The sequence below is a fragment of the Grammomys surdaster genome, unplaced genomic scaffold (assembly GCF_004785775.1).
Source record: "Grammomys surdaster isolate TR1022 unplaced genomic scaffold, NIH_TR_1.0 133, whole genome shotgun sequence".
NCBI lineage: Eukaryota > Metazoa > Chordata > Mammalia > Rodentia > Muridae > Grammomys > Grammomys surdaster.
This window is the reverse complement of record NW_021604591.1, coordinates 13659554-13686874: the sequence shown is the minus strand read 5'-3', so window position 1 is coordinate 13686874 and position 27321 is coordinate 13659554. Positions and strand designations below refer to the sequence as shown.

Genomic DNA, 27321 nt, shown 5'->3' with positions numbered 1-27321 from the left:
TCATGTTTAGCCAGCTATTTTGTCACTTAGAGACAAATACACACCAAATGACATACCACCCACAAGCTGACAGGAGGACAAGATGGTACCCACAAGCTGACAGACTACAGACGGGAGTGTATAAGGTTAAGAAGGAAAACGAAACCCTTAACAAGCCTAAATGAGATATATGAAACAAGAGCCTGGTTTAAAAACAGGAGGATATTTAATCCACCCCAAAAGTCCCACGAGGAGATGAAGGGAACTACAGGAAAACCACTACCTACGACAGAAGGGCGCTGCCGACTTTATGCTTACTCTTAGAGTCTCAAGACCTGATGTTTCCACGGAACTATCTGTTCTCTGATACTTGGAGCAATTCAAATAAGGCATCCATCTGTAAGAATTCTGCCTGCTGATGCTGAAAGGGAAGGAGTGTCGACCACAATGTGCTGCAGAGAACAGCCAGAGACAGACAATGCAGGACACCAAGGCAGACAGGCTCCTTCCTGGTGATGCAGCCAGTCCATGTTCCGCTACAGCTTCAGCATTTTTATCTACCATCTTCAGCCGTAGCCCTTGGGAGACAAACCCCAGACAAGGCACTCAAGCCCCCTGCTGGTTGGTTTCATCATTATCCCGCCTCTTCCAAATCTGTCAGAAATGGAAAGTGATGATCTCTTCAGTCAGTTAGCCATGAAGTAACTATTCTGTGCAGACAATAGACAGCACGACACCAATACACATGTCAGTCTCAAACAATCTGCACCTTCCACAAGAGTCCTTCTCATTCCCTTTTCATTTCCCACCCTCCCTCAACTTTTCTCCATCCCTCTTCAGATTTATTGTTCAATGTGTATGAGCGTTTCACCTGCATGTATGTATGTGTCATGTATGTACCATGTGCATGCACACTGCACAAAGGTCGGAAGACAGCTCTGGACCTCCTACAACTAGCATACAGATCTCTGCTAAACTCACAAAGCCACAAACACACTTCTGTGCTCACTTGTTGACTGACAGGCTTCCACACTTTGCCTTTCTGAAAGTCTGATTGACTTCTGGAGCCACATAATCTGATCCCCTTACACTCAAAGCATGGGGGCCTGCAAGCAAGACTACAGCAGTCCCACTTCCCGCATTGGCCCACACCCACCTGTATGTACGCCTCAGACAGCGTGATCATCTGGGGCAGAATGTCCGTCACCTGGAGGTCTTGTAATTCATACCACTTGCCGGTCCCCTGCACGAAGCATAAAGGGCTGGGTTAACTGCTCTCCAAAACCAGAGATGTAAAAATGATCACAGCCAAGAGTCAGAAATGTCAGAACGGCCACTAAATATCAACAAGAGTCATGAGGATGGTTGTGACCTTGGCTAGACCTGATTCAATGAGCAGTTCAGGCAACCTCAATTCCTGTGGAGGAGTCTTTGAAGTACAATGAAGTCCCAAACATTTTGCTTCCCTTTCTGTCTTTTCTCTATGTTTTTGTATGAAAGGGTGTCCTCATATAACCCAGTCTAGCATCAGATTTTCTCTTTAGCCAAGGAAGGCCTTGAACTTCTGATTCTCCTGCTTCTACCTCAGGTGTGCAAGCATTATAAGTGTGTCAGCATACCCAGTTTACATGGTGTCTGGAATCAAGCCTAAGGGTTTGTGCATACTGGATACCCTATCATTTGAGCTAAATTCCCAGACCCGTTTCTACTCTTCTGAAAAGGAATTTAGGTGGCCACTCAAGAGGAAAAGAGAAAGAAAGCCCTCTAATCTGTAATGTCTTTTTTCCTGTCAAAAAAAAAAAAAAAAGGTAAATCAAACTCCTAAAAAAGTACATCAAGCTAGCTGCTAAGAACCTAAAAGTAGACATTCTCCTCACCCCCATACCCTCATCCCAGAGAAAGCAACAACAAAGAATGAAGTGAAGGCATCTTGGTGGACTGCCCATCACCTACACTGTCTCCCCTGGTCTGCAAACCAGTGATGCCAACACAGTCAGACTACCTCACACCATGCTGCATGAGCAGGCCTGGGAAAGGTTCCTGGATTAATGACACCTGCCAGACAGCTAACAAATGAAAACACTGGGATGATACGTTACACATGTTGCATATATTACAGATACTCTGAAGTTCAAAATATAGGGACAACAGATAAAGAGCAGGCCCACATAAGAAGGTCCCTTTCTGGTTCTAAGATTAGTTAAGAACACAGGCTTTGAGGCCAAGTATCTAACCACAAATCCCAATGTTACTAGCTTCAGGTAAGTCCTCAAACACTAAGCCTAGGTTTCCTCATGTGTGAGAGCTACACTTTAAGGACAGTAAACCATTAGTCCTAGAGACATTAACCAAGTTACAACGACCTATACCAATCCTGTGTTTGTAAATATATCCTGTGTACGCTTCTGTTTTCAGTTTAGATACACTCTTAAGATGTTTTAACTCAGCTAGGCATGGTAGTAATGCCTGTGAGCCTAGTACCTAGAAGGCTGAGGGAGGATCTGTCTCAAGTTCTCAGCCAGCCTGGGCTACAACCTGAGACCTTGTCTCAAAAACAATGACAGACAAAAGCAAGAGTCTCTAAACCAAAGCTTCTCAATGTTAATTTCAAACACATCAAAGGGTCTTGTTAAATAATGAAGTGTCTCAAGGGGATGGGACTGTGCCATTCTAAGGAGCCCTGAGATGGTACCACTGTTGCTGGGCTGAGAAGCCCACTCTGTCTGGTGGGGCTCTGACTCTGAATAGAGGTTCTCAACCCTGGCTGGGTATTAGAATCTCCAGGAGAACTTCAAAACACCTAACACTTTATTATACATTTGCATAATCTAAAGCAGTTTCCTAATTAACTAGGATCACTGTTTGGATTTAAGTAATAATGTAACAGCACTGTAGGATCTGTAGCTGCATCCCTGGCCTCTACTCCAGTTGAAAACCAATGTCTACTGTAACTGTGTTGGGGCAGGACCAACAATCAGGACTTCAGAAAGCTTCAACGAATATCTAATAGTAAAGCATTGCTTCTCGTTCGTATAGAGCTCTGAAGCCAGGCTCCAAAAAAGGCAAGCATCAAGGTCACCACAGGAACACCTATTTTGCAGCTCTGTGTATGCCAGTCAGCAGCCACTCACATGATGAAGCACATGGATCCTGTAGGAGCCCTCAGAAGGCTTCCCATCATGCACGATGTTGGCAATGAGATCATAGGTGGTGTTCTTGTGGACTGCTTGGACTTCTTCAGATAAGTATTCTCTCAGATCCACATTTCTGGAGATAAAAAGTAAATCAGACCATGACTGTGAAGTTAGAGAAACTTCCCATACAAATGAATCACAGAGCTATTGACTGTTGCTTTAGGGTCCTAGCTCTGGGAAGGTTTGCAAGTGCCAAAAAAGTCCCAATGAGTTAAATTTACATTTTTCTTTTCTTTTTTTTTTTTCTTTTTTTTTTGGTTTTTTGAGACAGGGTTCCTCTGTGTCGCTCTGGCTGTCCAGGAACTCTGTAGACCAGGCTGGCCTCGAACTCAGAAATCCGCCTGCCTTTGCCTCCCAAGTGCTGGGATTAAAGGTGTGCACCACCACCCCCCGGCCGAATTTACATTTTTCAACAGCGACTACTTATATCAGGAAAACACCCCCCTAGAAACATGTCTAGGAGCCAAAAGTGCAGGATCTCTGCTCACGTGGATCTGAATGGAAATCTTGGCTGTCACATGACAGCTGTGAATTTAAGCAGGTTACACAAGGAATGTGACTCCACTGTCTGGCCTGGGAGTAATGAGCTGAGACAGCAGGGGCTTGACCACAGGCCTATCTGGGAGTCCACCTTGCAGCTCCAGGATTCAGACAGCACCCGTCCTTTGCCCTTAGGCACCCTACAGGAAGAACACTGACCACATGCTATGCCATCACTGAAACTACCTACTCTGAAAACTAGGCAAACCATCTGCTTCTTTATTTTCAAGGACCTTATGTCTTTCATTTTTTTTTCAGTGAAGTCAGAGGCAAGATCACTACAAGTAACAGAGCTCACATAGGCAGCAGAGGTATGAAATGGAATTTATTCAAGGCTTCTAGACTAGAAAACCAGCACCGAAGAAAAACTGGGTCCAGAGAGCTAGCTGCCCTGTTCCTTTGTATACGTTCCTGTGTGCACATGCAGATGGACATGAATGCAGAGGTGAGATTTGTATACGTTCCTGTGTGCACATGCAGACGGAGATGAGTGCAGAGATGAGGTTTGTACACGTTCCTGTGTGCACATGCAGATGGACATGAATGCAGAGATGAGATTTGTATACGTTCCTGTGTGCACATGCAGATGGACATGAATGCAGAGATGAGATTTGTACATGTTCCTGTGTGCACATGCAGATGGACATGAATGCAGAGATGAGATTAACACCCAGTGTCTTCCTCAGCTTCTCTCTTCCTTATTTTTTATGCAAAGTCCCTCAACACCACCTTTTGCTTTTCAAGGGCACTAGACACACATGTGGTGTACAAACACATGCTGACAAAAATGAACTTATACATAAAGTGATGTACACTCTCTGGATTCATTTTTTCTTCAGTGCTGGCTTCCTAGTCTAGATGCCTTGAATAAACTCCATTTCATGCCTCTGTTACCTGTGTGAGCTGTGTCACTTGTAATGATGTAAAATAAACTTCAGCCAGACATGTAATTTCCCAGGAGGAAGAGGCAGGAGGATCTTCTCCATGAGTTCAAAGTCAGCCTGGCCTACATATCGAGATCCAGAAAAACTATGTAGAGACTCTGTCTCAATAAAGTTTTTTTTTTTAATTTAAAAACAATTAGGGAAATGAATCAATTGATAAAGTGTTCACCATGCAAGCCTGGTGATCTGAGTTTGATCCACACAGTGAAGAAGAAAAATGAATCCTATAAGTTGTCCTCAGTTTTCCACATGTGCCAAGGCTCACAAACATCCATGCAGGTGTGAGTGCATACCCATAAACAAAATAAATAAAATGTAGTAATTCCTTTAATAAAGAAGTCGTTGAGTCCTATTCTAAGAATAGACATCCTGTTTTCTAACTTCTCTGGAGCAAGCTTTCAAAAGGGCAAGCTACTCAAGTAACAACTCCCACATGCACAAATGCACAAACAGGTAAGAAGATAAACACACTCCAGGCCCACAAGAAAAGCTATCAGGGTAAGAAGTTCCAGCAGCTACTGAACAGAAGCACCATCCAAAGCGGCCCCATCCACCCACAGCGGCCCCATCCACCCACAGCGGCCCCCTTGGAGCTGAAGCACTGTTCCCTCTCAGGAGCACTGGTGGTGGTGGTAACTCACAGGAGACTAGCTCTGACATACATCCTGACTTGATGGGACTTGAAAGATAGTGCTTCTCGAGTCCCACTAAGGAGGACAGACAGGTAGCAAAGAACAGGAAGAAAGGTGTGGGGGAAAGAAGGAGCTAAAGAGATGGGTCAGAGGTTAAGAGCACTGGCTGCTCTTGCAGAGGACCCAGGTTCATTTCTCTACATGGTTCACAACCCTCTGCAACTCCAGATCCAGAAGATCTAATGCCCTCTTCTGACTGCCACAGGCTCTACATGCACACAGTAAACAGACATTCATACACGGGCTGGGGAGATGGCTCAGCCGTTAGGAGCACTGTTCCTCCAGAGGTCCTGAGCTCAACTCCCAGCAACCACATGGTGGCTCACAACCATCTGTAATGGGATCTGATGCCCTCTTCTGGTGTGTCTGAAGACAGCTATAGTGTACTCAAATAAATAAATAAATAAATAAATAAATAAATAAATCTTAAAAAAAGACACTCATATACATAAATTTTAAAAATTGTATAATATTCTTTTAAAAAAGAAAAAAGAAAATTCTCTTGTATTCCTCACTAAGGAATTCTACATGGCAGCTGCCACACACTTATTATCCAAGGTTGAGGAGGCTGAGCCAGGGATTCACAAGTTCAGCAAAGACCAGGCCTGAGTTTTATAGCAAGATCCTTTCTCCAAATTTTAGAAAAAAAAAAAAAATATAAAATTCAGATAAATCTCAGCAATACAGCAATATAGAGGTTTGGGGAAAGTGAGAAGAAATGGGAGGATTTGCCCCAAACTGCTTTGTTATATAGACAACAGTGTACAACTTCCCTGTCACTAAAAAGCTGACCGTATCTTAGACATTTCCGAGTTGAGCATCATATGCTCATGCAAAGCCTTCTTTCTGCCAATCTGCCTTGAACACTGCCCTTCGTCCAACCTCAACACCCACATGCTGACATACACTCATTGTCAGACTCCCATGAGCTTTCTCCACATTCCCAGAACTTCTTCAGATCATGCAAACACTGTCTCTTGGAGCTGGAGAGATGTTAGAGAGTAGTTAGAGTAACTAGCTGCTCTTCCAGAAGAATATGACTGATTGCTGGAACCGACAAGGGGGCTCACAAGTGTCTTTACAGGGAATTTAATGCCCTGGTCTGGTCTCTGCGGGTACCAGGCATGCATTTGATACGGACACAAATGCACACAAAATATCTATACACATAACATTTTTAAAATTTAATTAAAAAATTAAAAACATTGGCTCTTCAGAACTGAAAACCAATGGTCTATCCTAGTGAGGTCTTTCTGAATTTGAAGGCAGCCAATAAAACCATCTGGTATCCTTCTGGCTCCTTCAAAATAGTCATGAGAACTCAACTGCAGGGTATATTAAAAAGTCCCATATTAAAATTTGCAATTTATGACAGTGTGCTGTCACATGCTTGTAATTACAGAACTTGGGAGGCAGGAGGCAGGAGAATCAAAGGTCCAAGGTCATCTTAGATTATAGTGACTTTAAAGTCACTGTGGGCTACATAAAGACTGAATCTCAAATAAGCAAACAAACAAATAAATAAATGCTGGATCTAGGGAAGCATCCACCTTTAGGGACACTGAAACATGTACATCCTTCTAGCAAGCCTCTCATGTCTATGATGTAGGAAGCGGTTTCTTGCAATCCGCAACCAAGTTAGTCCAACAGGGAAGGACGTCCAAAATCCTGGCCACATGTGGCAGCTGCAGATTTGGGAGGCTGAGAAAGGAGTATCAGATCATTTGTCAAGTTCAAGGACAGCCTGGGATACCTAAGACCCTGTCTCAAAAAGAAAAAGGTAGGGGGACCCCTACCACAGTGAGCAGGGCGATACACACGTGATAGGGAAGTTGACAATTGTTGGATTCTTCTCCACAAAGAAGTTGTTCTTAGTAAATCTCTTGATGCAAAAGATTAGATACGGAGGCAGCTTGGTGAGCTGGAAGCGCTTCAGGAAGTTCTCCTTATAAGTCTTGTATTCCTACAAAGACAATTCATGTCATCAGAGCCAGCACTCAGGAGGTACTTACTAAAACAGGCACCAGCACTCAGGAGATACTGGAATGGGGGCTTGACCTTTGTTCTGGTTTTTAAACATAACCCTGCATCACATCTAGACTTCAAAAGACACCGAGTCTCAGAAATCACAAAAGAGGCTAAGATTAGCAGTGTGGCAAATATTAAGTAAGATACCTCAACAATAGGCTGTGTCAGCCAATATATGATCACACTGCTGAAACTAGTATCACAGCTATGTGGGCTCAAGCAAACAAAAAAAGTCTGTTAAAAGCTGAATTTCCACCATACAGATATTACTTTACTCAAAATGGAGAAAAATGTCTTGACTTAGCAACAGTGAAGCACCCTCCGTATTCCAAAGGAGGTGGCCATCAACTTCTCACAGCCTCCTATGTTACAGACCTGGCTGGGGGTGTAGCTCTATGGAAAACCTGTGCTCAGAACACAAGAGGCACTAATGTATCTCAAACCAAAGCACACATCTGAAAAAAAAAAAAAATTCTCCAGGCTTGTGTAAGCAGTCTAGTGGGTCACATGTCTTGTAAGTTCACTCTGCATAGCCCAAGGAGAAAGGGCAGGGCCAGGGCGCCTGTCTAGGCCAAAGGGTGTAAAGCTGGTGAAAACTGAGGTGCTGTGCTTTTCCTTTTATGTGTATTGGTATTTTGTCTGTCTGTGAACCATGTGTGTCCACAGATGCCAGAAAAGGGAGCCAGCTCCCCTAAACTGGAGTTACAGATGGTCGTGGGAGCTAGAAATTGAACCCAGGTTCTTATAAGAACACTCTTAATCCCTGAGCCATCTTTCCAGCACTATGAATAGTTTTTCTTTTTCTTTTTTTCTTTTTGGTTTGGTTTCTCTGTGTAGCCCTGGCTGTCCTGGAACTCACTCTGTAGACCAGGCTAGCCTCGAACTCTCGAACTCAGAAATCCGCCTGCCTATGCCTCCCAAGTGCTGGGATTAAAGGCGTGCGCCACCACTGCCCGGCAATAGTTTTTCTTAATACAAATTTTTATCCTTGTCTGGGGATATAACCCAGTAGAGCACTTACCTAGCGTACAAGTATGGTATAAAAATCTAAGCTCACGTTTAGTTAAGAGACAGGAATTAAAGACTAATCATTACCAGAGAGAACAACCAGACAAGGCTTCCCTCAGAACTGACTGAGTTCTGAAGGGATGAAAACAGACCTCTCCAGAGATCCACAAGTTGCCCAAGAAAATAGAAAATATTTTCATTGTATTGTGTGTGTGTGTGCGCCATGTGTCAAAGAGAGAGAGACAGAGACAGAGAGAGAAATGTTGGGTGAATGTGATTGTATATATGCTACAATTCACATCTGGAGGCCAGAGGACAATTGTCAGGAGTCTGCTCTCCCCTTCCACTGTGGGCTGCAGACACTGAACGAGGGTCTCCAGGCTTACATGGTAAGTGCTTTTACCTGCCGAGCCATCTCACTAACATTCAAGAAAACACTGATTAGAAATTAGAATCTGCCTACTTCAAAGCCATCTGGACAATGACCTTACAAGACAGCAAAAGAGAGACTCCCTTCTGACTCTGCTAGTGAGGGACTACAGGTTGCTTCCCTTCCAAACAGCAGTCATTAGAAGGGCATCTAGAAAATGGAGAACCGTTTACAAAGGAAGGGGTCTGGGCTTCCTCTAAAACATCAGTAAAATAAAACAGTGACTTGGCAAGAAAAGAAAGGGTACGGCGTCTACACTGCCCTCCAGCTTAGGAGAGAGAAACACCACTGCAAAAGGGTGACCGAGAGTACAGGGTCCCCACTCCACCCCAGAAGACAGCTCCCCAACAGCCCAGGGTCATCATTCCCAACACTGCCCCAGCAGCCTGCCCCTTATGGGTAAGAACCCACGTTAGAAACAAAAGACAAGAGCAAAAGAAACAAACTGAACACAACTGTCGGCGCTGGAAACGGTGGCCTACACTTGTAAGCCAGCACGTAGGAGTTGGAAAGCAAATCAGGAGTTCAAGACTCGTTCTACACAGCAAGTTAAAGCTAACCTGGCTAGGTAAGACCTTAACTCAAAAAACAAAACAGAATAAAAATAGTAATTTTTAAAAGATGAGATTTCTGTATTGAGTTTCCAAACATCTAAATCTCCCACCTTCCTTTCTCTACAGTCCTCAGAGGCTGAGCCACGTAAGGAGGGCTCTAGAGTAAAGAGTTAAACACCAGGGGCTGAGAGGCTGACAAAGACAACACACCAGAGTAAGTATATGACAGGTATGCGCTGGGGAGCGCCTCTGTGGAGCGCTTGCCTTCTCCTTCCAGGGCCCTGCTGTTAGCACTGTGGAAAGGATGACAGAGAGCAGGCAAGGGTGCAATTCAGCTACCTTCTCCGTGATGCCGTTGAACTTGGCCAGGATGTTGAAGAGCGGCACCTGGGGGATGATGAGCTGCTCCTTCTCATCCTTATAGAGCGGGGCGGTGGGAAGGTCGAGCGTCAGGTACATGAACGTGGACTCAACCATTGTCTCCTGGTACTCGTCGTTATGGAGCAGCTGCTCTTTCTCTTCCGCTGGCTGGAGATGAATGAGAAGAGGGAAGAGGAGAGTCAGCATGGAGCTAACCCACAGAGGACACAGCATCCCTGTGTGGGACAGTGAGCATGGAGCTAACCCACAGAGGACATGGTGTCCTGTGTGGGACAGTGAGCATGGAGCTAACCCACAGAGGACATGGTGTCCTGTGTGGGATATGCATTCACATCTTCTTCAGAGCCTAGGCAGCTGCATTCAGAATCAGCCTCTAACAATGTTCATTCAAAAACTGATGGCACATGTGTTTATGTGTGTGGTCATAAAATTAGGAAGGGGCTCGTCAAACAGGAGGATGGTAACCGAGCTATCAGGAAGAGGGCATTGGGAAGGGGACGACAATAGAAGAGGGGATTAATTAGTAATTAGAACTAAGTAAGCCGGGCAGTGGTGGCGCACACCTTTAATCCCAGCACTTGGGAGGCAGAGGCAGGCGGATTTCTGAGTTCGAGGCCAGCCTGGTCTACAGAGTGAGTTCCAGGACAGCCAGGGCTACACAGAGAAACCCTGTCTTGAAAACAAAAACAAACAAACAAAAAAAGAACTAAGTATAGTGACGTGTTTAGAAACGACACAGTCAAACCCATTACTTTATAGACTAATTTCTAAAGAAAAATTTGCTACCCACCTTCTGAGAGGTTTTATTTATATACCAGACTATTTTAGAAGTCCTCAGATTACATAAGAAGCTCAGCTGAACCTTCTGGAAAACATACCAATAGCACTCAGTGGTCAGACCACTTTAGCCAACAGACTACCAACCACAAACTCTGAGGTTACAGCACATAACCACAATAAGGACAGAACTGTGAGTGTTTTGTGGAACTTCCTTGTGGGATACTTTCTGTCCACTCTCTAAACTGTGCTTTCCTAAGCCCCTGAAGTAGCATATATCAGGCTAAAACTCTGTTCTATAAACTCACCAGATCAGGATGAGGAAGCTTTTTGGTGAAAATTCTCATTGATCCCTGGAAAACATCATTCACAATAGCTGTACAAGTGAAAAGAAAAATACAAAGTCTGTGAGACCAGAAAACATGTCAAGAACACATTCCCAACTTCTAAATCTCTAATATAAACAAGAATCTCCTAGTATAAGACTCAAGCTCTCTCTACACACAGAAGCTTCACTTTATACCAGCTATCGTCATGCTAATGGTATAATTATCTAAGTAATTACATTACACCTCTTCCACAGGACTCTCTTTGACCACTAGGCTGGGTCATGAGAAATGGAAAATGTGCATTTGAAACGAATCAGTGACTTACACAGCTTAAAGATACACACGCATGGGTGGAGGGAAGGATGGAGGGAGAGAGGGAAGGAAGGAGAGGAAAGAAGAGAGAAAGAGAGAGAGAGAGAGAGAGAAAGAGAGAGAGAGAGAGAGAGAGAGAGAGAGAGAGAGAGAGAGAGAGAAACAGAGACAGACAGGAGAGTGAGAGCAAGCATGGGTGCTGAAGAGCTGGCCCAGCAGCTTAGAGCACTTGTCGCTCTTACAGAGAGAACCCAGGTTTGATTCCCAGCACTCACATGGTGGCTCACAATCACCCATAACTCTAGTTCCAGGATCTCCAATGCCATCTTTCGACCTCAGAGAGCACCAGACACACACATGAAACACATAGCGAAAAGCAGGCAAAATATTCATACACATAAAATACTTTTTTTTTTTTTAAACTATCAGTCAAAACTGAGCATAGAACTGGGTATGGTGGCTCACACCTATAATCCCAGCACTTGGGAAGTGGAAGCAGGAAGATCAAGAGTTCAAAGGCAACTTCAGTCACATGAGACCCTGCTTCAAAACAAAAAACCAACTAAACTACAAAAAATAGACAGAGGGAAATGGTTTGATCAATCTAGAGCTTTCCATCAAGGACAAAGACCTGAGTTTGAGGCCCAGCACTCACATGTTAAAAAGTTGGATAAGGCAGTCTTCATCTCTAATACCAGTCCTGGAACTCCACAGTACACACACAGAGACACACACATACACAAACAGAGACACACACATACACACACAGAGACACACACATACACACACAGAAACACACACAGTGAAAAGCAGTTCAACCAAGGAATTCCTCATAATCACACAATGCCTTCGAAGGGGGACAATATGGAACCCACACTGGACACAAGAGACGTGACTAACACAGCACAGTAAACAAAAACCCAAAGCTCACGGGCTCCTGGAATCCCAGTGAGGCACAAGTTAGAGACCTGAGAGAATGAACACGGATTACCTCTTGGATAGGGCAGAGCCATCTAGATTTCTAAGGCATAATTATATCCATTTCTAAACTGTAAAAAAATGTTTTGGCCAATGGGTGGTGGTACTTGTCTTCAATCCCAGCACTTGGTAGGCAGAGGTAGGCGATTTGTTTGAGTTTGTTTGAGTTCAAGGCTAGCCTGGTAGTCAGAGCCAGTTCCAGGAGTACACAAAAACACTGTTTCAAAAAACAAGGCGCTGGAGAGATGGCTTAGCAAGAGCACTGCCTGCTCTTCCAGAGATCATGAGTTCAATTCCTAGCCATCACAAGGTGACTCACAACCATGGGATTCTGGAACGCAGATGTACATGCAGATAGAGCCCTTATACCACCACCACCACAACAACAACAACAACAACAAAAAAATGAGCTCTCCTGGGGCTTGCGACAGCCTGCCCTCTAAGGGCTCTTGTACTAAGAACATGTGGAGTGCGTAAACTCATGCAGGCACATTGAGTAAATAAAACTTTAAGTAGGTGAGGGACTTTAACTGATAGCCAAAACTATTGATGGAACAGAGTGCTATTTCAATAAATGCATACAGAGTGCAATGAGGACCAGCTGAGGCTAACTGGCATATCCATCTCTGAACATTTATCATTCCCTTGTGCTCAAAACATTCAAAATCCTCTCTATCAGCTACACTGAAGTATACAGTTAGTGGCTGTTAGTTACTCTGTGTCAAACAACATTGAGAGCTCCTCTTCCTGCTAACTCTTCTATCTGAGCCCATCTAGCCTCAGGCCTCTGGTAACCAGGATTCTACTTTCAGATCACTTCTAGAGCAATAACACACAGTCATGACTTGTCTGGCTTACTTCACTTAACACAGTATCTTCCAGGCATTTCTGCTTAAAACACCACTGGGGCCAGGCATGGTGGTGTATATTTGTAATCTCCGTATTTGGGAGGTTGGATCAGGAAATTCCAAGTCAGTCTAGGCTATGCAGCAAGACTGTATTTCAAAGATTAAAAAAAAAGAAAAAGACAAAACAACAACAAAACAAACTAGGAATAGGCTGAGAGGCTGTGAATATAACCATATTCTTTTTTTGTTTGTTTGTTTTGTTTTTCAAGACAGGGTTTCTCTGTATAGCCCTGGCTGTCCTGGAACTCACTCTGTAGACCAGGCTGGCTTCAAACTCAGAAATCCGCTTGCCCTCTGCCTCCCAAGTGCTGGGATAAAAGGCGTGCGCCACCATCGCCTGGCCATATAACCATATTCTAACAAATTACAGAGCAAGGTCTATTCAGGCCTAGTGTCGCCTAACGGCACATGACTGTAATCCCAACACTTGGGAGGTGGAAACAGAAGGATCAGGAGCTTAGTCATTTGAGCCCAGAGGAAACTAAGACAGGAAGAACCTGAGTTCCGGGACAGCTTTGCCTCAAAGTGAGGAAAGGAGTTTAATACATGCTAACCCCACCCCAAAGTTAAGAATGAAGAGGACAAACTGGGCAGTGGTGGCACACAGCTTTACTCACAGCACTCAGGAAGCAGAGGCAGGCGGATCCTGAGGCCAGGAACAAACAAACAAACAAATGAAATGGACAGACATTGTAAAAATTTATTTGAGGAAAAAAAGAAAGAAAATAGGGCTCCTCTGACAAGCATCATGACTTACTCTTTTTCTTCTTCTTGGTGCCTCCCAGAGCTGAGTGCAGAGCATTCAGAAACCAAGACAGGAAGTCCACTCCATCCCCTGGGAAAAAAGGAAGAGAGGAACACGCTGAAGGTCAGAGGCAGGAAAGGAACCCAACATGCACTGGCTGGCCTCCTCGTCCTCTCCAGCCACCAGCCACATCCCACGTACTCTGTGCATCTTCCTCTACCTGACCACAAACACCCTCACTCCTCAAGGTCAAGCTTACGCTTCAGTCTTCCCTTTCTCTCAAGGTACTTTGGTGACCTTGTCATTGTCCCAGAATGTATCTCATCACCCTGTGACAGCAATGAATGAAGACCTTGTAATATCCACTTCTCCAAAGTAGCTCTGACTTCCTCCCTTCCCTATCTTACAAAGACTCCTGTGTTTCAGGAAGATGACTTCTGGTGCTAGTATTAAAAAGGCATCTACATACACTGTGGAACAAAGGATTCTGACTGGGAACAAGAAACATTCCTGGCCCATGATAAGAGTGCCTAAGAAGAAACTAACTGCCTACCTCTCAAGTATTTCTGGGATAAGGGCTACTTTCTCCCCAAATGTCTGTCTCCATTTACTTCCTCTCTGCTCATCTAGTTACAATCTATACGACTGTATGGTCTTCTTTAACTTCACCTACCTGATTTCAAAGGCCTGACAACTCTACAAAATTACTTTCCTCCACTCCTACACACACACCATTTAATTAAAATGACCAGAGCCAAAACTTCTCCATAAACACCACATACATCTAAGCAACTGACAATACCCAGGTCTCAGACACTGGAGAAAACTGGGCTTCATTGACAACACAAACTGTGCTATGACAGAAGAAACTAGGTAAGCAGAAGTTTATTCTTAGAGTTAAGATTTTTCTGCAACTCTCTAGCCAAGTAAGCTTTTAACTTTGCAAAGCTGTCAAAAGCTAAAGGGAAAGCTGACAGATACAACCATCCATGGCACACAAAATTAATTTCTCTACAAAAGTATCATATCTTGTTGCAGCCTTATGACATAAAAACAAAAGAGAGCCAGCCCACTGCTTGTCCAGAGGACCTATGTTCAATTCCCAGCACCTACAGTGGACTGCTCACTACTCCCTGTGACCCCAGCTACAGGGAATTCAACACCCTCTTCTAGAATCCATGGACACCTGAACAAATATGCACATACCCACTCGCCCACACACACATTTAAAAATAAAACAAATCTTAAAAATCAAAACAACCTCAGAGTTGGTTCAGAAACAAAATGACTTGTAAATCTAGATGTTGGAATCTGACGGTTCTAGCACTCGAGGTAGCTGTCCCCTGTTCAAGTGTAAGGTGTTACTGGCCTTGTTGCAAATTCTGAAACACTATGCTCAAATGGCTTAGTAACTTCTGCTCCCTTAGGAATAAATCACAGGGTTCTGATCAATATACACTGTCCATTCCCAAGTGAATCTCTCTCTCTCTCTGCTATCCTAAACCCCACAAGTCTCAGCTCCTTATCTGCTTGCCTTATCATTGCCCAGTGCTCCTTTCCTTAAATACCTGAGACTCTGAAAGCCATTACTAGACAAGCATGGTGGCACATGCCTTTATTTCCAGCATGAAGGAAGCAGAGGCTGGTGCTCTGTGAGTTCAAGCCTGTGTGGTCTACACAGTAAGTTCCAGGACAGCCAGGGCTGCAGGGAGACACTGTCTTTAAAAAAAGAAAGAAAGAAAGAAAGAAAGAAAGAAAGAAAGAAAGAAAGAAAGAAAGAAAGAAAGAAAGAAAGAAGAAAAAGAAAGAGGAGGAAGAAGAAGGAAGAAGGAAGGAAGGAAGGAAGGAAGGAAGGAAGGAAGAGGAAGGAAGGGTGGGTGGGTGTGGGGAGTAGAGAGGGCTGGAGAGATGGCTCAGCACTTTAGAGAACTTGCTGCTCTTTCAAGGGGACCCAGGTTTGTTTCCTAGTACCCACATGGCAGCTAACAACTGTCTATAATTCCAGTCTGTGGGGAATCTGACACCTTCTTCTGGCCTCCTCAGGTGCCAGGCATCCACATGATACACAGACTTATACATACAGGCAAAACACTTACACACATAAAATAATAAACTTTCTCTCTATTTAAATAATTTATCAGAATAATGGAGTTTTTATTTTGTTTTTGGATTTTGGGGAAAAGACCTCATGGAGCTAAAGGTGACCTTGAACTCCTGTCTCCACCTCTTAGGTGCTGGGATTATACACATGTACCACTGTGCCCAGCTCAGAATAATGTTTCTCAGACATAGATCTGACATCACGCTTTTGTGGCAACTGATTCTCAACCTTGTTAAGACAGAATCCAATCTTTTCACAAAGACATATAAACTGAAAACTCCTCCTTCGAAGCTAACACCTTGGCTCTCCACTGACCCTGGAATCCAAGATATGACTACTCACTCTCTGTACCAGACACTTTGTGCACGCCGAACTATACACTGGCATACCATGCCTGACGGACTGGCATGTCTATCACCAACCCACCTCCTTCTCTTCCACCTAACACTCAGGACTCTTCCCAGATGTTCAGCTAAGTCTCTGTTCCATACTCCCACAAGATGGAGAGTCTTTCTCTTATCATAGCACTTAACACACTCTGACTACCTTCCTATGCAATAACCTTCCCCATTTAACCAGGGAGCTCCTAGAAGAAAATGATCACATTCCTTATCAGCTCTAAAACTCAGCAAGGAAAGAAAAGTATAGGATGACCCAATACTCAGGAGACGGAGACAGGTGGAGTTGGAGTTTGAGGCCAGCCTGGTCCACACAGTGAGCTCCAGGACAGTGGGCTCCAGAGTGAGTCCTTGTCTCAAAAACAAAAGGATGAACATATGGATGTGATGTGGCACTTCATAAGACCCGGGGATGTCACTCAGCAGCAGTCAGAACTGGACTGAGAGACGAGAGCGAGCAGACAGGTCCCTGAGCATCCAGTGGGGAACTCGATAAAGTGAGTGGCGGAGGTGGTAGCTGCTCACTAACAACAGGCTCCTGCCCAGGTTTTCCCATAAGCAATACCATGACTTTGTCAAATGAAACAGTTTGTACTCATTCAGCTACAATCTCTTTGGTTTCTCTGCACAGGACCCCACTGATCAGAAAAGAATGAAGAGCCCAACCCACTATCCATGGAATAGTCTCTTTGGCTCCTATCAGGATTCAAAGTGGAAATGAATGTGTTCATCAGTCTTGATATGCTGTCCTCAACTCAGAGAGAGGAGGGTGACTGTTTCTCACCTTGTTTGGTAATTTGGAAAGTCTTCTTGCTGCAAAGTACAACAGCCTGAAGCATCTCATGAGGAGAAACATGTGCCTTGAAGTTTCGGGGGTTCCAGAGCTTTCTCATCAGCTCTCCAAAACGCTGGACCAACAAGAACATGATATCCCCCGGAGGACGCTTGATGTTCTTATAATTGTCTTCCTCCAGGAAGTAGTTCCGAAGAGGAGGGACATTAGATAGAGCCTGGAAATCAAGTGCTCTAGTTAACCGAAAGCCACTTGCAGGACCCCTTGGGACCAAGCTGTTCCAGCTAGCATTCAGACAAAGCCTGGGACAGGCCTAGGATGGCCTTAAAAAGTCCAAAAGAAATTGACCCGGTGAAAATGCTGCCAGAGCTCAGTAAAATGTCCTTCACTGAGTCCCAAAAAATAAAAACTGACAAACACTTAGTGAACATGTACACCAGGAAAGACTTTAAAAGGAAAGCAGAGCAACTCTGGAATCCCAACACTTGGGAGGCTGAGACAGGAGAACTACCACAAGTATGAAGCCAGGCTGGACGATGTAGTGAGTACAGGCCAGCCTGGGATACAGAGCAAGGCTTAAAACAAAAACAAAACCACAGAACCAACCAAATAAACAAACAATCATAAAAAATACTTTTAAAAAATGTATTCAGGGCTGCATCCTGCTCTTGCAGAGGACCTCCAGGATCCGTGTCTGGCAGCTCAGAACTACCTATAACTCCAGCTCCAGGGAATCCAACACCTTTCTCTGGACTCCACCGGTACATGCACTAGCACATGTACAGGCCCACATAGTACATACATAGACACAGAAAGGAAGGAAGAAAAGAAGAAGGGAAGGAGGGGAAGAGGGAAGGAAAGAAATGCAAATGCAACCAAGGTGTTTAATTTTGGCACTGCCTAGTAGCAGAGTCCACCTGTTACTACCTGGAAACTTCAGGAGCCATAACCTAGAGGCTGAAAAACTCTCAGCATGTGGTAGGCACGGCCCTGACCAGCAAGAGAAGAGTCTTCTGCCAGCTGCAGAACAAATGCTCAAGTGGCATTGTCAGTCAGACCTTCTGACTGCCTCTCTCAGAAAGCAGCAATTCCTTAGCAGCCTTCACACAGCTTCCAGTCTCTCCTCCCCAGGGTTCTTCCTTGAGCTTACCTGTAGCACAGCATTTGCATAGTCGTTGGCTTTTATGTTGTTCAGTCCCACGATCCCTGGCAGATAAGTGGTACCATCATATGCCCGGGACAATTTGGCTTGCTTGTCCAAGTTTGCAATTTGCTGCTTTGTGAAAGTAGGCTTTAACACATACTGCCAAGCAAAAGAAAACTCTAAGTTGTTGTAAGAAAATTCCAGAACAGCAATTTCTTTTTTTTTTGTTTGTTTTTTTTTTTGTTTTTTCGAGACAGGGTTTCTCTTGTAGCCCTGGCTGTCCTGGAACTCACTCTGTAGACTAGGCTGGCCTCAAACTCAGAAATCCTCCTGCCTCTGCCTCCCAAGTGCTGGGATTAAAGGCGTGCGCCACCACCGCCCGGCCAGAACAGCAATTTCTACCCAAATAAAAATGCCCTGGTCATGCATGCCCCACTACACACCCGAAGGCCCCACCCTGGGATGAAGACCAAGGAAACAGAGTAAGTCCTCCACAGTGCTCCTGTACAGAGTTTCATGTCTAACCCTGAATCACTGAACACCAGGTCTGTCTTCAGCCCTACACCTTGGTCAACTCCATTAGCAATGACTGTCGGAAACCACAGGATCCTAAGCACTGTGACCCTGAGTCTCCAGTGAGGTGTCACGTAGATAGAGCTCAAAAATGGGACCACCTCCTTCTCTGTCGGCACCAGGATTCCAAATCTCCCCAGGACTGTGTGGGCAGGAATGAACTTACTTTGAAATCTTGAATTTATTTCACCTTTTCGCTCTCCATCCAAATACTTCCCTGATCTCTTGTAGGGCACTTTCCAGGGATCCTTGGGATAGCTCACAAAACAATGCAACCCTCACCAGCAACCTGGGACACATACTGTGATATCCTCCAGCGAGGAATCGATGATCTCATAGTTGTCAGGAAGGCAGTAAAACTTGAGAGTGTGCAGGTTGAGGAACACATGGTGACTGAACTGGACGCTGTGGATGTAGGCATGAGACTTTAAGCCCCGGCCTGTGGGGACAGGGAAAAGTCTATCAGACAAAGGCCTAGAAAGGCACAAATCAGGTTTGTTCTTTGTTTCATTATTTTGTGCAAAACATGTTAAAGCAGAAACAAAGTCCTATGCCTTTCATGAAAGTAATCATCACATAAACTTCTCTCACAAAGAGAACCAGAAAGAACATTAAGATGTAAGTTAGGGGAATCAGTTTCAATATAAAGTATACACATAAACCAACCTCACATGTTTCAAAAACTAGGAACAGCCAAAAACACATTATCTGCTAAGTATACAAATACACACAAACACATAGCTCTGTCCTGAGGCCTCCCACCAGTACATCAGCCCTCCGTCGTCTCCTTCCACCTGTCCATGTTCAGGACAGTCCTGTACTCACGTCCTCTGTCCTGTTGCATATCTGTGTTTTCTACTGTTTAGCAGCACTAAGATTAACTCAGAGCTTTGTGCACTCTACACAAACACTCTAGCACTAGGCTACCACTCAGACTCTTTCATTTTGAGACATGGCCTTGTTAAGGTGCCCAAGCTGTCTCAAACTTCTCACCTTCCTATCTTCCCGCCTAAGGTTCCTGAGAAGCTTGGAAAACAGTCTGTATCACCCTTCCAGCACTCTTTAAAATACTGCTCTCCTTTAGCCCATTCAAATCCTTTTGCAGAGAAGCTGTAAGGGAAGAAAATAGGCCAGGCAGTGGTGGCTCACACCTTTAACCCCAGCATTTGGGTGGCAGAGGCAGGAGGATTTCTGAGTTGGAAACCAGCCAGGTCTACAGGGTTCAAGGACAGCCAAGGATACACAGAGAAATCCTGTCTCAAAGAACCAAAAAAAAAAAAAAAGGGGTGGGGGGTGGCTGGAGAGATGGCTCAGTGGTTAAGAGCACTGACTGATCTTCCAGAGGTCCTGAGTTCAATTCCCAGCAACCACATGGTGGCTCACAACCATCTGTAAGGGGATCTGATGCCCTCTTCTGGTGTGTCTGAAGACAGCTACAGTGTACTCATATACATATAAATATTTAAAAAGAGAGAGAGGGAGAACACGAATTATGACACACGAAGATGCATAAGAAACCCAGCACTACATATACTAAGCTAAAACTAAAGGCTGGGCATGGTGACACACATCTGTGATCTCAGCATTAGGGAGGTGACAGGAGGATCAAGACCTTGTCTGCACACACGTACACATACTTGACCCACATGGTAGAAGAACTAACTCCCACACACTATCTCGACTCCTACACAAGCACACAAAGGCACCCACAAACACACACATACACATTTAAAAACAATGAAGCTAAAATGTAGTAAATCTTTAGTAACTGACTTTGGAGACAGACATGGTGGCAGCACATATAACCCGAGCACTCAGCATACAAGGGACAGGAGAACTGATAAGCTCAAGCCAGAAAGGCCAACAGAGTGAGTCCTAGGCCAATTAGGGTTACATACTGAGGTACTGTCTCAAAATATCAAAGGGGATAAAAATTGACCTTAGCATATTTTGCCACCTTCTGTCCTCACTTCTAAGTTCTGCTATAAAGTCTAGCAGAAATCATAATGTCCTTGTGAGATTTTTCTGATTGTTTCAAAAAGCTCCCTACAGAAGCGAGGAATGTGGCTTTTCTTTTTCACATTGCCAGTATACTATGAATGTACTTACTACTCCCTTGGTCTAAATGAGTGAAAATATTACATTTTCAGAAAAGAACTGAATAAGTACCCTTGAACATGAGAAAACCTGGGAAGGAGACTCAAGTTCAAGGAAGGCTGGCCTATGTACTCAGGCTCCATCTCAAAACAATACAACTATAAACACAGAAAACACTAGACTTGGAAACCCAGGGGCTGGGGATGCAGCTCAGTGGTAGAGTACTTGCCTAGCATGTTTGAGAGAACCTAGGTTCAATGCAAAATACCAAAAAGAAGGAAGGGAGGGAGGGAAAAAGAAAAAAGAAAGAAGCTTAGAAACTCAATGTCTTTTTTCAGATCTTTCTCCCTTCCAGGTGTGCTCAACTCTGACAAAGGAGGGAACCTTCTCCAGTTTCCTGGAAATAAAGATTGGGGGAAAGGGAAGGGAAAGGCAGCATCACAAATTTAACATCTTTAGCCTCCTGGTCACTTCCTTACCTTGAAAGTATTTGCCGTACAGCAGGCATTAACATCTTTAGCCCCCTGGTCACTTCCTTACCTTGAAAGTACTTGCCGCACACCAGGCAGGCGTAGGCGTTAATGTGCGAGAGGGAAATGGAACAGAGTTTCTCAAAGTCGAAGTCCAGAACGCTCCTGCAAGACAGAGCACAGAGCAGTGACAGGGGGGAGGCGGCACTGGCTCTGTGTTCCACAATGCCATCCCCTCCCCCACCCCACCCCCACACATAAGAGAATGCTGTAGCACCTACATACAAATCACATACCTCTACCCAGCACACCACCACAGCAGGCTCAAACTGTCTGCATCAACACAAATGCCCAGGACATACTTTTCATTAGATTCAAAAGACCATGGATCAACATTTGGCAAGGATAAAAGCTGTATCTGCACTAAACATGAACAGACTTTTTTCCCTTTATGAGAACATGACAACTATTTTACATAGCACTGACACTATATTTGGGATTAGTAATCTACATAGACTATATGTAAATATTAACCCACAGTTTATAGAAACTTGAACAGCCAGATTTTGGCATGTGTCAGGGAATCTGGGTTCCACTCATCTCACGGATACAAGAGACAACCTTTTCACAGTGGTTCACTCCTGTAACTCTAGCACTGGGAGACTGAGTCAGGAAGCCTGCGAGTCTGTGGCCTGCTCTGATTACATAAGGAGTCCCACATCAGCCTGGATTATACAGTAAGATGTGGCAAATACAAAGAACTTTCTATTATAGTCACATTCTTTGCAGGGAAAGCAACAAGTAAGAGCCCGACAGCACAGGGAGAGGACACCAACTGTGAATAAACACATCCTAAACATAAAAAATTCTGTCAGGCATGGAAGCACAAACCTTTAATCCCAGCACTGGTGAGGCAGAGGTGAGTGGATGTCTGTGAGTTTGAGGCCAGTCTAGTCTGCACATTGCATTCTAAACCAGTTGTGGTTACACAGAGAGATTCTGGCTCAAAAGTAAATCATTCATTCATTCATGGTTTATTGAGCCATGATTCCTCTGTGTGTAGCTCTGGCTGTCCTAGAACTGGCTCTGTAGACTAGGCTGGCCTTGAACTCACAGAGATCCACCTGACTCTGACTCCTGAGTGCTGGGATTAAAAGCCTGTGCCACCACCGCCCGGCTAAAAATAAAATTTTATAGCCAGGCATGTTGGTGCATGCCTTTAATCCCAGCACTTGGGAGGCAGAGGCAGTCAGATTTCTGAGTTTGAGAGTTTGAGGCTAGCCTGGTCTACAGAGTGAGTTCCAGGACAGCCAGGGCTACACAGAGAAACCCTGTCTCGAATAAAAAAAAAAAAAAAAAATTTTGTTAAAAAAAAAAAAAAAGTGGGCGGGGCAGGGGAGACTTGGAGATTTGAAAAGGAAAGAATTGGGGATTTTGATCAGTGGTAAAGTACTTGGCCCAGCAAGCACAAGATCCTAGCATACCACACCAAAAAAGAAAAAAGAGAGAGAGAGAGAGAGAGAGAGAGAGAGAGAAAAGGATAGAGAAGTAGGGATGAGAGAGCAAGCAGCTGAAGAAGTTTAAGACAACACAAAGCCACAGTATGAGTGCTGAACAGAAGAGACAAAAAGGTTTTATGGCCACTGAATCCACACATGTGAAATTCCATAGTAACTATTAACAGCTGTACTGCTGAGGGACCATTAGCCACATGTGGTTACTGATAACTAAGTTTAAATGTAGTTCCTGGGTGACAGTGCAGCTCAGTGGTAAGGCATGTCCAGCATACATGGCCTGGGTTTGATTCCCAGTACCCCATGCAGACTAATACATTACTGCTTCAACTGTATAAGCCACATTTCAAATCATCAAGAGCCTCGAGCAGCCTGCCTGCGCTTCCCACAGCAAACATCCCCTATCACGAGCAGCTGCTGATGGGTTTGATGGGGCGCCTATAACCCCTACACCCAGGGCTGAAGCTGGAGAGTTAAGAATTTAATGTTAGCCTAGGCCATACATCAAAACCTTGTCTCAAAAAACAAAACAAAATAAAACAAAACAACATTTAAAAACCTGATTCCCTATTGTGGAGAGTTCTATTGAAGAGCACCATTCTAGAAGATGGGTTGAGGACTGAAAAATCAAAGAATAAACAAGAAAGGGGGACTGTCTCTGCCATACAAAAACAAGCAAACAAATAAAAACTTTGGGGACTGGGAGAGACTGCTCAATGGTTCACAGCACTTACAGACAACTAGAGTTCAGCCTGTAGCACCCACATTGGGCAGCTCACAACCACCCACAAGTTCACCTCAAAGAAAAGTGGAGCCCTCTTCCAGCCGCCACAGGACCTGCATGCACATGATGCACATGAACTTGTGCAGGGACACACATACACATAAATAACAACAAAAGTCTAGGCAACGCTTCTCTGAGAACCCCATGCCTGTGCTCCTAAGTGTGTCTTAATTCCTTGTGAGCTCTTTCCCTGAACTCCATGTGCTGAAGTTGATATTTTTTTTTTTAAAGATTTATTTATTTATTATATATGAATACACTGTAGCTGTCTTCAGACACACCAGAAGAGGGCATCAGATCTCATTACAGATGGTTGTGAGCCACCATGTGGTTGCTGGGATTTGAACTCAGGACCTCTGGAAGTGCAGTCAGTGCTCTTAACCACTGAGCCATCTCTCCAGCCCTGAAGTTGATATTAAAGTGTCTTCATAGGTGTGGTGGTGGTGCATGCCTTTAATCCCAGCACTCAGGAGGCAAAGACAGGCAAATCTCTGAGTTCAAGGGCAACAACCTGGTTTACAGATTGGGTTCTAGGATCACACACACAAAGCTTACCTCAAAAAACAAGATAAAACAAAAACTTCACTCTCCCACTCTAAAGGGATAACATGGCTAAACATGGCAAGAAGCACAATTTTCTAGGCAGACGGGTATAAAAGGAAGAACGTTTGAATCTATTCTTCAATGTTCAGTTTAGAGAATTTTCTACTATATTCTACATTTCAAAAGCTACTGATGGTGCTGGAGAAATGGCTCAGCCATTAAGAGCACTAGCTGCTCTTCCAGTTGTTCAATTCCCAGCAACCACACAAGTATCTGTGACTCCAGTTTCAGGGGATTTGGCACTCACACAGCCATACATGCAAGCAAAACACCAATACGCATAAAATAATAGTAAATTTTTAAAAATCCACTGATTTTGTTTGTTTGCAAGTATTGGTGATTAAACCTTGGGCTTATGACATGTCAGGCAAGTGCTCCACTAGGTACATCACCAAGACTTGCCCTCATTCTGTCTACATTACTGACCTATTAATGGTATCCAAGTACGGACAGTGACGACTCCTCCGGTCTTCAGAATCCACTCGGCCATTCTTTGCTGAGAAGAAATCCATACAGGCTTTAAAATGGGAAACTTGTGCTGGAGAGTAACTCAGTGGTAGAACACTTAACTAGCACAGGCAAGATTTGCTCTAGTATCATAAATGGAGGACAGGAAGCTCTCCTCAAATCACAGGTACAAAACAAACAATCATGGAGATGGAAGGTTTGATCACTAAGATTGGAAGAGTTTGATCACTAAGATTGGGAAGGTTTGATCACTAAGATTGGGAGAGTTTGATCACTAAGATTGGAAGGTTTGATCACTGAGGTTAAAATGAGCTTTTGCTTTTCATTTAGTGACAGCATTCAAAAAAAAAGCCCACTAGTGAAATAAGTTGCAAACAAAGAGTAGATCTATTACATACATAAACAACAAAAATTTAATTTATATATTATATAAAGGAATCCAGGCAAGTCAGACGGCTTAGTAAAGGTGCTTGCCAACAACCCAACTGAGTTCACTCCCTGGGACATACAGAGTAGGAACAGAGAACTGACTCCTACTAGTTGCCCACTGGTTTCCACGTGTATACCATGGTACATGTATACACATAAATAAATAAATGTAATAAACATTTTTTTCCACCAAGTATGGTGGTAGACAGCATTAATCCTAGCCCTTGAGAGGGTAGGCTAGGTGAAATCTCTGAGTTCAAGATCTACAGAGAAAGTTCCAGGGCAGCCAGGGCTACTTATTAAGAGCCTGCCTAAATAAGTAAATATCAAATAGGCATGAAAGGTATCGTGAAATATATCACAAGTACTAAGATAAACTGAACATCCTTAAATCTACCAGAAGTCCAAGAACTGTGTTGGTTCTGAGAGTTAATCCTAATGTGTTAGCTTGCCACAGCTTTATGGATACTGACAAAGCGACATGATCACAGACTAAAACAGAGTCTATTAAAGCAATAACAGTATCCAACTATACGTTATCTTTGCCAGATCCTACAGTTAAGTCCCACAATAGAATAGTAAAAGAGCTCATAGTGGGTTGCCTTACAGAAGATCCCTGTCCTTAAAGAAGGGGATTATATCTTCTTGTGACCTCACTCCCTTTTGGACTATTGAATAATACAATCTGCCTCCCAAGCCTGGTCACTACATCAACATCCTTTACAAGACAACATGGAACAACCCCCATACAAAACCCAGGAGAAGCAGAAGTATCTCCAAACTATTCAACTAGTACAAGGTCAATACTTTAGTCGGGTGCACTAGGACTCGACTAACGGTCTTATTCCAGAAATTACAACATGACTCTTAATCTTAGGAATTTTAGGGGGAAAAACTGGAAAAGGGAACATCTGTACAGTTATCAGCAAAGCACCTGACCCACGTGGGCTATTCGATAACGGGGAGATGCTGTGGTGTATCATGACAACATTTAAGTTTAGGACTGTCTTCATCTGAAAACAGTTCAGTCTGGATTCAAGCCAGGGCAGGGAGGCAGTAGAAAGGAAAGGGAAAAAGCAGACGAAAACTGGGCATCTCAAATCTCAGGAAAGAGAGGCAAGAATATCAGAAGTGTAAGACCATCTCTGGTTACAACTTCGAGTTCCTGAGACCTGTCTCAAAAAGCAAGAGAGAAGAAAGCAGGCGAAGGTGGAGGACGCTCCCGGCCCGTCCCCGCGCACCTCGCACCTCCCGCTCGGGCTCCGAGTCCTCATCAGCCTCGCGCTCCCGCTTCACCCGCACAACCGGGAGCGCGGGCGCCGGGATCTCTCGCGCAGCTGGCTCGGCCTCCCGCTTCACGCGGACCGGACTACCTCGGGAGCTCGCCGCCTCGGGATCCTTCTCACGGTCTCGCTCCTTCTTGATGCGACCCGAGCTGCCTCGAGACTCGGACTCGCGCTTCCCACGGGTGGAACCATGAGACTGCCGCTTGGACCGGCTAGACATCGCCACCACCGGTTAGGAGCTTCCGCGCCGGCGCCACGCAAGGGCGGCAAGCAGCCAATCAGAAGCCGAGCTAGCCTCAGAAGCGTAGCTCGCTACGAGTCGCTGAGAGGGACAATACAGGCTTATACAACGTTATAGGCGCTGCTGGCCCAACAGAGACAGTTTCAAACATATTGTGTCCTTATCCAACATCTCTTCACAGCTTAAATAGGAACCTTTCACAGGCTACATTGATTGTAAGACAAAGGAAGCTAGCATTAGAACCGAGATATCTTCGGGACAGTTTGCGTCTCGAAACGACAATCCAAAGATGTCTCCTGATCAGGGACTGATGACCTACACAGGAAAAGGAATCAGTATTCCCAAATTAACTCCTTCATTCAAGCTTGTTCCTGGGAACTTCAATTAGTATCATATTTAAAGGTCTCTTGAAATAAGGAGTTTGCAAATACTCTGCTAAAGCCCATTTATTGTTTAGCTAATAAAACTTCAAATTCAGCTTTACGACTGAGTCATGGCTTAGTTTCTGCCTATTTGAATAGTTCCATCGAGGCATAATTGATATACAGGATAGTACATGTTTGCTGTGTCTAATTTGCTAAATTTCGATGTGTGAACACTTTCAGACGATTGTCATAATCA

General features: G+C 44.3%; 1 protein-coding gene across 2 annotated transcripts; it reads right to left on the bottom strand.

Moving 5' to 3' along the window:
* Positions 1-182: 182 nt before the first annotated feature.
* Usp39 (ubiquitin specific peptidase 39) lies at positions 183-26753 on the bottom strand. 2 transcript variants are annotated; one of them, XM_028762433.1, is made up of 13 exons: positions 26415-26753; positions 24703-24772; positions 21446-21540; positions 19111-19247; positions 18242-18394; positions 17083-17308; positions 13812-13889; positions 10836-10903; positions 9709-9897; positions 7170-7312; positions 3111-3246; positions 1136-1222; positions 183-633 (listed from the first exon to the last, which is right to left on the bottom strand). In XM_028762433.1, exons 1-13 carry the CDS (start codon positions 26677-26679, stop codon positions 586-588), a joined length of 1695 nt encoding a protein of 564 aa, XP_028618266.1. In that variant the 5' UTR covers positions 26680-26753; the 3' UTR covers positions 183-585. The 2 variants fall into 2 exon arrangements, with proteins under 2 accessions (XP_028618266.1, XP_028618267.1); XM_028762434.1 differs by having other exon boundaries at positions 183-431; positions 26415-26708.
* Positions 26754-27321: the final 568 nt, after the last annotated feature.

Excerpts from the sequence above, each read along its gene's own strand:
- Usp39 (XM_028762434.1), bottom strand. The coding sequence starts at position 26,679 with ATGTCTAGCCGGTCCAAGCGGCAGTCTCATGGTTCCACCCGTGGGAAG. Across the intron at positions 19,248-21,445 it reads GTGCGGCAAGTACTTTCAAG|GCCGGGGCTTAAAGTCTCAT; the intron begins GTAAGGAAGTGA and ends CTGTCCCCACAG. Across the intron at positions 18,395-19,110 it reads CCTCGCTGGAGGATATCACA|TATGTGTTAAAGCCTACTTT; the intron begins GTATGTGTCCCA and ends TTTGCTTGGCAG.